The sequence below is a fragment of the Ambystoma mexicanum genome, chromosome 8 (assembly GCF_040938575.1).
Source record: "Ambystoma mexicanum isolate Mex_15411 chromosome 8, UKY_AmexF1_1, whole genome shotgun sequence".
In the NCBI taxonomy this organism is placed as follows: Eukaryota; Metazoa; Chordata; class Amphibia; order Caudata; family Ambystomatidae; genus Ambystoma; species Ambystoma mexicanum.
This window is the reverse complement of record NC_090929.1, coordinates 1,430,161,651-1,430,174,726: the sequence shown is the minus strand read 5'-3', so window position 1 is coordinate 1,430,174,726 and position 13,076 is coordinate 1,430,161,651. Positions and strand designations below refer to the sequence as shown.

General features: G+C 49.8%; 1 protein-coding gene across 1 annotated transcript in view; it reads left to right on the top strand.

The window, feature by feature from the left end:
• LOC138473082 (M-phase inducer phosphatase 1-A-like) overlaps positions 1-13,076 on the top strand; it is a 403,086-nt gene that overhangs the window by 86,968 nt on the left and 303,042 nt on the right. Inside the window, exon 4 of the mRNA XM_069611581.1 lies at positions 12,143-12,194. Coding sequence (XP_069467682.1) covers positions 12,143-12,194 — 52 coding nt within the window. The remainder of the gene's footprint in view (positions 1-12,142; positions 12,195-13,076) is intronic.

The window sequence follows — 13,076 nt, the reverse complement described above, 5'->3', positions numbered from 1 at the left end:
AGCCAAATGCAGCCCACCATCCTCAAGCTTGCAAGCCGACCCTCAACACACCCATTGCCAAATGCAGCCCATCATCCACAAGTTTGCAAGCAGACCCCCAACACACCCACAGCCAAATGCAGCCCACCACTCACAAGCTTTCAAGCGGACCCCCAAGACACCCATAACCAAATGCAGCCCATCATTCTCAAGCTTGCAAGCGGACCCCCAACACAGCAATAGCCAAATGCAGATCACCATTCACAAACTTGCAAGCGGACCCCCAACACACCCATAGCCAAATGCAGCCCACCATTCTCAGACTCGCAAGCGGACCCCCAGCACACCCATGGCCAAATGCAGCCCATTTTTCACAAGCTCGCAAGCCGACCCCCAACACACACATGGCCAAATGCAGCCCACCATTCACAAGCTTGCAAGCGGATCCCCAACACACCCATGGATAAATACAGCCCACCAGCACACCCATGGCCAAATGCAGCCCACCATTCACAAGCTTGCAAGCGGACCCCCAACACACCCATAGCCAAATGCAGCCCACCATTCACAAGCTCGCAAGCGGACCCCAGCACACCCATAGCCAAATGCAGCCCACCATTCTCAGACTCGCTAGCGGACCCCCAGCACACCCATGGCCAAATGCAGCCCATTTTTCACAAGCTCACAAGCGGATCCCCAACACACCCATGGCCAAATGCAGCCCACCACTCACAAGCGGACCTCCAGCACACCCGTAACCAAATACAGCCCATCATTCCCAAGCTTGCAAGCGGACCCCCAACACAGCAATAGCCAAATGCAGATCACCATTCACAAACTTGCAAGCGGACCCCCAACACACCCATAGCCAAATGCAGCCCACCATTCACAAGCTTGCAAGCGGACCCCCAACACACCCATTGCCAAATGCAGCCCATCATTCTCAAGCTTGCAAGCGGACCCCCAACACACCCATAGCCAAATCCAGCTCATCATTCACAAGCTCGCAAGTGGACCCCCAGCACACCGATAGCCAAATGCAGCCCACCATTCACAAGCTTGCAAGCGGACCCCCAGCACACCCATAGCCAAATGCAGCCCACCATTCTCAAGCTTGCCAGCAGACCCCAAACTCACCCACAGCGAAATGTAGTGCACCATTCATAAGCTTGCCAGCAGACCCCCAACACACCCATAGCCAAATGCAGCCCACCACTCACAAGCTTGCCAGTGGAGCCCCAACACACCCATAGCCAAATGCAGCCCACCATTCTCAGACTCGAAAGCGGACCCCCAGCACACCCATGGCCAAATGCAGCCCATTTTTCACAAGCTCACAAGCGGATCCCCAACACACCCATGGCCAAATGCAGCCCACCACTCACAAGCTCCCAAGCGGACCCCCAGCACACCCATAACCAAATGCAGCCCATCATTCTCAAGCTTGCAAGCGGACCCCCAACACAGCAATAGCCAAATGCATATCACCATTCACAAAATTGCAAGCGGACCCCCAACACACCCATAGCCAAATGCAGCCCACCATTCACAAGCTTGCAAGCGGACCCCCAACACACCCATAGCCAAATGCAGCCCATCATTCTCAAGCTTGCAAGCGGACCCCCAACACACCCATAGCCAAATCCAGCTCATCATTCACAAGCTCGCAAGCGGACCCCCAGCACACCCATAGCCAAATGCAGCCCGCCATTCACAAGCTTGCAAGCGGACCCCCAGCACACCCATAGCCAAATGCAGCCCACCATTCTCAAGCTTGCCAGCAGCCCCCAAACTCACCCATAGCGAAATGTAGTGCACCATTCACAAGCTTGCCAGCAGACCCGCAACACACCCATAGCCAAATGCAGCCCACCACTCACAAGCTTGCCAGTGGACCCCCAACACACCCATAGCCAAATGCAGCCCACCTTGCACAAACTTGCATGCGGACCCCCAACACACCCACAGCCAAATGCAGCCTACTATTCACAAGCTTGCAAGCAGACCCCCAACACACCCATAGCCAAATGCAGCCCACCATTCACAAGCTTGCAAGCGGACCCCCAACACACCCATAGCCAAACGCAGCCCAACATTCTCAAGCTTGCAAAGGGACCCCCAACACACCCATAGCCAAATGCAGCTCACCATTCACAAGCTTGCAAGCGGACCCCCAACACACCCATAGCCAAATGCAGCCCATCATTCTCAAGCTTGCAAGCGGACCCCCAACACACCCATAGCCAAATCCAGCTCATCATTCACAAGCTCGCAAGCGGACACCCAGCACACCCATAGCCAAATGCAGCCCACCATTCACAAGCTTGCAAGCGGACCCCCAGCACACCCATAGCCAAATGCAGCCCACCATTCCCAAGCTTGCCAGCAGACCCCAAACTCACCCATAGCGAAATGTAGTGCACCATTCACAAGCTTGCCAACAGACCCCCAACACACCCATAGCCAAATGCAGCCCACCATTCACAAGCTTGCCAGTGGAGCCCCAACACACCCATAGCCAAATGCAGCCCACCATTCTCAGACTCGCAAGCGGACCCCCAGCACACCCATGGCCAAATGCAGCCCATTTTTCACAAGCTCACAAGCGGATCCCCAACACACCCATGGCCAAATGCAGCCCACCACTCACAAGCTCCCAAGCGGACCCCCAGCACACCCATAACCAAATGCAGCCCATCATTCTCAAGCTTGCAAGCGGACCCCCAACACAGCAATAGCCAAATGCAGATCACCATTCACAAACTTGCAAGCGGACCCCCAACACACCCATAGCCAAATGCAGCCCACCATTCACAAGCTTGCAAGCGGACCCCCAACACACCCATAGCCAAATGCAGCCCATCATTCTCAAGCTTGCAAGCGGACCCCCAACACACCCATAGCCAAATCCAGCTCATCATTCACAAGCTCGCAAGCGGACCCCCAGCACACCCATAGCCAAATGCAGCCCACCATTCACAAGCTTGCAAGCGGACCCCCAGCACACCCATAGCCAAATGCAGCCCACCATTCTCAAGCTTGCCAGCAGACCCCAAACTCACCCTTAGCGAAATGTAGTGCACCATTCACAAGCTTGCCAGCAGACCCCCAACACACCCATATCCAAATGCAGCCCACCACTCACAAGCTTGCCAGTGGACCCCCAACACACCCATAGCCAAATGCAGCCCACCTTGCACAAACTTGCATGCGGACCCCCAACACACCCACAGCCAAATGCAGCCTACCATTCACAAGCTTGCAAGCAGACCCCCAACACACCCATAGCCAAATGCAGCCCACCATTCACAAGCTTGCAAGTGGACCCCCAACACACCCATAGCCAAACGCAGCCCATCATTCTCAAGCTTGCAAAGGGACCCCCAACACACCCATAGCCAAATGCACCCATCATTCACAAGCTTGCAAGCGGACCCCAACACAGCAATAGCCAAATGCAGCCCACCACTCACGAGCTTTCAAGCGGACCCCCAAGACAACCATAGCCAAATGCAGCCCATCATTCTCAAGCTTGCAAGCGGACCCCCAACACACCCATAGCCAAATGCAGCCCACCACTCACAAGCTCGCAAGTGGACCCCCAGCACACTCATAACCAAATGCAGCCCATCATTCTCAAGCTTGCAAGCGGACCCCCAACACAGCAATAGCCAAATGCAGATCACCATTCACATAATTGCAAGCAGACCCCCAACACACCCATAGCCAAATGCAGCCCACCATTCACAAGCTTGCAAGCGGACCCCCAGCACACTCATAGCCAAATGCAGCCCACCATTCACAAGCTTGCAAGCGGACCCCCAGCACACCTATAGCCAAATGCAGCCCATCATTCTCAAGCTTGCCAGCAGACCCCAAACTGACCCATAGCGAAATGTAGTGCACCATTCACAAGCTTGCCAGCAGACCCCCAACACACCCATATCCAAATGCAGCCCACCACTCACAAGCTTGCCAGTGGACCCCCAACACAACCATAGCCAAATGCAGCCCACCATGCACAAACTTGCATGCGGACCCCCAACACACCCATAGCCAAATGCAGCCTACCATTCACAAGCTTGCAAGCAGACCCCCAACACACCCATAGCCAAATGCAGCCCATCATTCTCAAGCTTGCAAAGGGACCCCCAACACACCCACAGCCAAATGCACCCATCATTCACAAGCTTGCAAGCGGACCCCCCACACACCCATAGCCAAATGCAGCCCACCATTCACAGGCTTGCAAGCGGACCCCCAACACACCCATAGCCAAATGCATCCCATCATTTTCAAGCTTGTAAGGGGACCCTCAACACACCCATAGCCAAATGCAGCCCAAGCGGACACCCAATACACCCACAGCCAAATGCAGCCCACCACTCACAAGCTTTCAAGCGGACCCCCAAGACACCCATAGCCAAATGCAGCCCATCATTCTCAAGCTTGCAAGCGGACCCCCAACACACCCATAGCCAAATGCAGCTCACCATTCTCAAGCTTGCAAGCGGACCCCCAACACACCCATAGCCAAATGCAGCCCACCATTCACAAGCTCGCAAGCGGACCCCCAGCACACGCATAGTCAAATGCAGCCCACCATTCTCAGACTCGCAAGCGGACCCCCAGCACACCCATGGCCAAATGCAGCCCATTTTTCACAAGCTCGCAAGCCAACCCCCAACACACACATGGCCAAATGCAGCCCACCATTCACAAGCTTGCAAGCGGATCCCCAACACACCCATGGCCAAATACAGCCCACCAGCACACCCATGGCCAAATGCAGCCCACCATTCACAAGCTTGCAAGCGGACCCCCAACACACCCATAGCCAAATGCAGCCCACCATTCACAAGTTTGCAAGCGGACCCCCAACACACCCATAGCCAAATGCAGCCCACCATTCTCAAGCTTGCCAGCAGACCCCCAGCACACCCATAGCCAAATGCAGCCCACCATTCTCACACTTGCAAGCGGACCCCCAGCACACCCATGGCCAAATGCAGCCCATTTTTCACAAGCTCGCAAGCGGACCCCCAACACACCTATGGCCAAATGCAGCCCACCATTCACAAGCTTGCAAGCGGACCCCCAACACACCCATGGCCAAATACAGCCCACCAGCACACCCATGGCCAAATGCAGCCCACCATTCACAAGCTTGCAAGCGGACCCCCAACACACCCATAGCCAAATGCAGCCCACCATTCACAAGCTCGCAAGCGGACCCCCAGCACACCCATAGCCAAATGCAGCCCACCATTCTCAAGCTTGCCAGCAGACCCCCAACTCACCCATAGCGAAATATAGAGCACCATTCACAAGCTTGCCAGCAGACCCCCAACACACCCATAGCCAAATGCAGCCCACCACTCACAAGCTCGCAAGCGGGCCCCCAGCACACCCATGGCCAAATGCAGCCCATCATTCACAAGCTCGCAAGCGGACCCCCAGCACACCCATAGCCAAATGCAGCCCACCATTCTCAAGCTTGCCAGCAGACCCCCAACTCACCCATAGCGAAATATAGAGCACCATTCACAAGCTTGCCAGCAGACCCCCAACACACCCATAGCCAAATGCAGCCCACCACTCACAAGCTCGCAAGCGGGCCCCCAGCACACCCATGGCCAAATGCAGCCCATCATTCACAAGCTGGCAAGCGGACCCCCAGCACACCCATAGCCAAATGCAGCCCACCATTCACAAGCTCGCAAGCGGACCCCCAGCACATCCATAGCCAAATGCAGCCCACCATTCTCAAGCTTGCCAGCAGACCCCCAACTCACCCATAGCGAAATGTAGTGCACCATTCACAAGCTTGCCAGCAGACCCCCAACACACCCATAGCCAAATGCAGCCCACCATTCACAAGCTTGCAAGCGGACCCCCAACACACCCATAGCCAAATGCAGCCCACCATTCACAAGCTCGCAAGCGGACCCCCAGCACACCCATGGCCAAATGCAGCCCATCATTCACAAGCTCGCACGCGGACCCCCAGCACACCCATAGCCAAATGCAGCCCACCATTCACAAGCTCGTAAGCGGACCCCCAGCACATCCATAGCCAAATGCAGCCCACCATTCTCAAGCTTGCCAGCAGACCCCCAATTCACCCATAGCGAAATGTAGTGCACCATTCACAAGCTTGCCAGCAGACCCCCAACACACCCATAGCCAAATGCAGCCCACCATGCACAAGCTTGCATGCGGACCCCCAACACACCCATAGCCAAATGCAGCCTACCATTCACAAGCTTGCAAGCAGACCCCCAACACACCCATAGCCAAATGCAGCCCACCATTCACAAGCTTGCAAGAGGACCCCCAACACACCCATAGCCAAATGCAGCCCATCATTCTCAAGCTTACAAAGGGACCCCCAACACACCCATAGCCAAATGCAGCCCATCATTCACAAGCTTGCAAGCGGACCCCCAACACACCCATAGCCAAATGCAGCCCATCATTCACAGGCTTGCAAGCGGACCCCCAACACACCCATAGCCAAATGCAGCCCATCATTTTCAAGCGTGTTAGGGGACCCCCAACACACCCACAGCCAAATGCAGCCCACCACTCACAGGCTTGCTAGCGGACCCCCAACACACCCATAGCCAAATGCAGCCCATCATTTTCAAGCGTGTAAGGGGACCCCCAACACACCCATAGCCAAATGCAGCCCAAGCGGACACCCAATACACCCACAGCCAAATGCAGCCCACCACTCACAAGCTTTCAAGCGGACCCCCAAGACACCCATAGCCAAATGCAGCCCATCATTCTCAAGCTTGCAAGCAGACCCCCAACACACCCATAGACAAATGCAGCTCACCATTCACAAACTTGCAAGCGGACCCCCAACACACCCATAGCCAAACGCAGCTCACCATTCACAAACTTGCAAGCGGACCCCCAACACACCCATAGCCAAATGCAGCCCACCATTCACAAGCTTGCAAGCGGACCCCCAACACACCCATTGCCAAATGCAGCCCATCATTCTCAAGCTTGCAAGCGGACCCCCAACACCCATAGCCAAATCCAGCCCATCATTCACAAGCTCGCGAGCGGACACCCAGCACACCCATAGCCAAATGCAGCCCACCATTCACAAGCTTGCAAGCGGATCCCCAAGAACACCCATAGCCAAATGCAGCCCACCATTCTCAGACTCGCAAGCGGACCCCCAGCACACCCATGGCCAAATGCAGCCCATTTTTCACAAGCTTGCAAGCGGACCCCCAACACACCCATGGCCAAATGCAGCCCACCATTCACAAGCTTGCAAGCGGACCCCCAACACACCCATGGCCAAATACAGCCCACCAGCACACCCATGGCTAAATGCAGCCCACCATTCACAAGCTTGCAAGCGGACCCCCAGCACACCCATGGCCAAATGCAGCCCACCATTCACAAGCTTGCAAGCAGACCCCCAATACACCCATAGCCAAATGCAGCCCACCATTCACAAGCTTGCAAGCAGACACCCAACACACCCGTAGCCCAGCACTGCAGGATCAGGCCATGTTGGCAATGACATAAAACAATTCTGAAAATAAACAGCTTCGAATCACTCCCTAGTGAAGCAAGCATTGGCAATACCAACAGTTTGGGCACTTGTGTAGGCAAAAGAAAGGCACTTGCCAGGCACTACCATAGTGGTATTGACTGGCCATTGACAATAACAGGTGCAAAATGGTGCAAGTACCTGGGCATTTAATATGTGTGTCTGGCATATGCCTACTACTTATACACAAGCCAACACTGTTGGCTTTGCCAATGCTTGTTTTTAGCAGGAGGTCAGTGAAGGACAGCATAATGCTTATAGGTTGAGTGGCTGAAGGCAGACCTGGTTAGGCCATTTTTATTTCACCAGTAGCAAATGTACAGCACCAATTAAGTCATTAACTCTTAGAATACTACTTTGGAAAAACACTGGCAGACACTTCATGCTCAAAGTTTGATTGTAAGGCTTGTTTAAAGCGAGCACAACGAGTTCTCATGAGGAGGTGTTTTGGGCGAGGATGGGCAGGCACTGCGTAGGAATTGCCATAGGGATTAGAATGGCCATGGGCAGTGAATGGTTGGGCACATAGTTAAACAGAACCTACAAGCTGTGTGTCCCTCCTCATATGCCATTTCTCCCTATATGTATTCTAATGCAATAGTCAAGCGACATATAGTGGTCCAAACTAAAAATGCCGAAGCTTTTGTTTCTCTCTGAACTACTATAGCGAAGGTGTTGCTGTCCATGGTGCTGAATATGTAGCCTCGCCCGCAGTAGAATGCATGCAGAAGGCAGGAACCTCCTGTTTCAACAAAGCGAGTAGCCAAACACAATTACAAGGAACAATTGTGTAATTTTGGCATACAACCAAGAACACAGATCAACATGCGTCTAGACACACGGTCAGCAGTACCACGTACGTTTTTTAACTTTTCGCTGCAGTCACATCCACCCATCACACACTTTTCTCTTTCTTTTTTCTTTTTAATTGAAAGGCTATTCCGTCTTAAGGCGCTTATCTATGTCAAAGAGCAGCAGGAGTAGAGACGTGTTTAAATGTTGAGTGGTGGCCTATGGCTAAGGAAGAAAGTGTGGTAGGGCGGTGACGCGGAGAAGTGCTACGATTGGGCCCGAGTGAGGGTGTTCTTTGATGGACACGTTTTGCAGCAAAAACTAAAAATGCGAGTCAGCACGGTTCATTTAATGTTTAAACGATGCATGCCTCACAAAGGTATAATGCATGCTTATATGGCGGGATCCTGTTAGGCAGTCTAGTATGTGTGGAGTGAATATGGGTAAGGGTTTTTTTAAAGAGTCTACCCCGGAATCTTGCACTCTACTAAAATGGGTTTCTGCACACTGATTACCTTCCTCGTGAGTCCGAGATTATACATCCTGGTACATGTTTGCACATTCTGTCCACGTACACAAATACACACTAACCATTACAATGTGAAAGAACCGCAGCATTTGAGACTTTGCCTAGGCTTCCTGGGGCAATGGCCATAGCTGCACTTGGTTATTGCTGGTTTCGAATGCTATTATGCCTGGACTTGATTAGCATTTTATCTTGTTAACACGGTTATTCCTCTTTATAAAATGTGAAAACAAAAAAAATCCTTATAGATGTTATTTGGCCTTTATATAGCGCTCTATATATCATTGGTATGACCTCAAAGCGCTGGTAGGTTGAACGCCCTCGGGGACCGGAGTCCAGGTCAGTAGAGAGAGTAAGTGTTGTAGGGTGCGTGGGTGCAGCAGTTATGTGTGTAGTTAATGTAATTGCCCGATTGTAGCTGCATCCTAGCGTTAGGTGTGGTGGTGATGCGAGCAGTTGGATGCGTGCAGTCTGGTGGGTGGACACCCAGACTGGGTTCTGGCTGCATTAGGCTGGTAGGAAGCTTATGTGCAGCTAGGCCGGTTTGTCATGGGATATAGCTGTGTTTTATTAGAGTGATGGGGTCTTCATATGTGAGCAGCTAAGCCGAATTTATCATGTGGTATAGCTGTATTCTAATTGTATGATGGTGTAGAGTAGTGAGTAAGCGTAATGATATGATATGATGGTTCATCCCTAAAGCGCCTAAGCACAGTGCGCTTCGAAAGCGCTAGATGACAGGGGCAAACAGCAAGCAAGAAGGGGCAAGAGGTACAGAGAGACATCACAGGACCAAAGGGGCTGCGGGTATACAGCGACCTCAAGGGGGACCAGGGGTAGCTGGGCACACAACCACTACATGGGACACTATAGTGGCATTGGGTACCCTGCAATATCTTAGGGGACCAGTAGGGAAGCTGTGGGCACATAGCGACACCGCTGGGAGCCAAGGGACTGGGCACACAGTGGCATCATAGTGGACTGGCGGTTTGGGGCGCATATAATATAAGGGAGAATATAATAATAGAGGAATTTATATTCACAATATAAAGGCTGTACAAGAGATAGAGTACTCTTAGAACTTGACGTTGTAACATTTGAACATGAAACTAGAACGTTAGGAGGCATAATTAGAATCTTGTGATAGGCACAGGAAGAAATAGTAATAGATGCAGTGAGAAAAAGGATGACGTGATTAGGCCCATGGCGGACTACAGACATGATAATTTATTGAGGCTGCCTTTAGAACACAGAAAAACAAAAACACCAATCAGGAATATACTAATAGGTACCCAGGTCTCTTTTCAAAGTAGCAACAAATTTACTGTATAGGAGCATTAATGATTGTCTGATTTAAGTTCATGTGTTTTTCCCGTTCTTAATCTTTTCGGTTTGTTTCTTCATTTGCGAATTGTATCTCATACTCTACGTAGATTCAAAAATAATTTGTATTCTTCATGAAAAATATTGGTTTTAGGTTTTAGGTGTTGTCACTGAGTATGTACCAGTCACTATTTACTGCATTATTAATTAATGTTGATACACTTAGGCACTTCTCTATGTTTTTTTACTTGTGACTCTTTGAGCACATAAAATTCTTCTAGATGAACTCAAACGAATAATGACAACAAATTGTGTTGTCCATAGTGTGGATTCCCATTTTTTTTGTTCGATAATAGGCCCATGGAATATCAGAGCCAGGGGGAGCAGGGGAGGCAGCCACTCCCCTTGTTCCTCCCGTTGCCCAGTGGGCACCCTCATGTTCCCACTTGCACCCAATTTTCTGCCCCATTGGCATCAAAAGCGGCCTCCACCACTAGCCGATGGGCTTGTATTGGCTCTGAAACTCTACTTTCCTACAAATTTGATGAGACTCCAGTAAATGAAGAGACTGGGAGTGAGGTAGCACTCTTAAGTACCACCGTTGCAGCCTTGACAGCAGCAGTATGGCCCGCTCAGCTTTATTTATTTTATTTCTTTATTTGCTACGCGCCGGTACCGGAACACATAGAGACAACAAAGGCACAGGCCATTGAAAAAAAGATAGGGGGAGATTGGTGTGGTTGTCAATCTCAAAGTTGGCTTAACGCATGTCTTCATGGATCTGTCGTGCTAGGGACTGGAAAGTAGGAGCTCCTTCTTCGCGTTATTCAAGCACATCAAATGTGTGGTCATCCATTCCTTGACCTTGTGCTAGATGGTATTCGCTTTAGCCAGCTCTAGATGGCTGAGATAGCAGCCACCTGGAAAGGGAACAGGTATGCCTACCCAGGATGGAAGTGATAAGCCAAAATGTGGCCCTACATTTTTTGACAACCTGAATGGTCCCTAGTAATAGGAAATTATGCAATTGCTTTTTGATCCATGGTGTGGAGTTAGACAGAGGTCCTCAACTTCTGCCAATTGTGGTTTACGGCATGGAGGCTCTGCCACTGTTGCCCCCATACAAGTGTCCATAATAAGTGTATACATTTATGCATCAATGCTAGATGGGTTCATAGGGCTTCCTGATCGTGGTGTCCCACTTCCCTCTGGCGACAGTACTGGCAAACGGCAACACTTTCATTTTTTGGAACTCCCTAACTGTTACAAGCGGAACACAATCATATGGGGCACGTTCACTCATCTTAATAGTACAGAAATGTCTTAGCATATGGTGTAAAGTACAGGGGGTAGCTAGTACAGGGAGAACAAATCAACACTTACACCATATCCACAATAATGGCCACAGAAGCCCTAAGTATTTCTAGTGTGTGATTTAAAGATCAGGTCAGGATCCAAGATTCGTTGGGAGAAGTAGAAAGCAAGGTTTGGCAGTACCTCCTTGTCTGTCTAGGGATCTAGGTCCCTACCAACTGCAGTTAGCATATTCAAGGGCTCTCAATCCTTGAGTTGCATTGTAGGGGCGAAACCCAACTTTTTAGATGCTGCAAGAGTTTTGATTTAAACCATTAGAACATTGCTGCAATTGAACTCCTATCAATAAAGAAAACCTTACAAAAGAAAGAGAATATTTGCCAGATCTGTATGATATAAGAACATATAGGAATATACTTGTAATTCACTTTTTATAAAGTATTTAAAAAAACAGGAATGTTTTGTCATTCACAGGGACAGAGATAGACATTTTGTTTTATGTGTAGATTTACTGTACAGTTTTTCTATTTTTGCGAGAACACATTTCTGACCATGCTTCACAGCCTAGTCATTGGAAACTTAAGAATCCAAATTCGAAAACTAAACTTGTCCTATCATCATTACAGGTTTGTCCGTGGAATCATCATCAGTCTCCAAGAATCGGACCAGAAACATAAGGTATTTTGTTTTCCATATACGCAGTGTGTATCTGTTTATCTGTTTCATAAAAGAGGCTTCAACTAGAGCATGAAACCACATGAGTCAGTCTACTGAAGCAAGGTCAGATAGATCAATTCACTATGAACTCATTAGCGTGTTCCGACTTCCCCAGCAAATGGTAATAGAGGTTATATTAGTGCATACCCTAACTTAATAAAGGTAAATCAAATGATTGAGGAAATGTAGGGTGCAAGGGAGAAGATACAACCCTGGCACTAAGATTGGAAGCCAAACAGCAACAAGACAAAGTGTCCTGAGTGTGGGCACTACCGTCCCTTGCCCACCAATATACTGTACAAACAGTCAGTAATTAGCAAAATGTGTTCAACATAAGTTACAACATGAGAATTAATTCATCACAACATTGTTTTTTTAATTATTGAAATACAAAAGGAGAGTTCGACGTGTTTCAGGATAAACCCTTTCTCAAGAGCAACAATTCCAAATGAGTTCTGCAAAGCAATATAAAATAGAAGGTCATTCATTCAATAGTACATTTCCAAATACCTTAATGGACATAATGTTCCATGCTAAGTGAAATGTTCATGAATATCAACAATAAAACAAACGACAAAAAATGTCCAGGTGCAGCGTAGATGTCACAAGGAAATGTAAGCTAGCAGTGATCTCAGTGTAGAGAGAGATGAGTAAGGATGCCAAATCACCATATAATATAGAGCCAACCAAATAAAAAAGTGACCAACTACATCCACCACATAGTCAATAGTAACCACACTGGTGTATAGAGAGACTAACCGTGTCAATAGAAACCTAAATGAGCCAACAAAAAAGAATACATACATGAATACCATAGCTTAACTAGCACAGATACAGAACTCG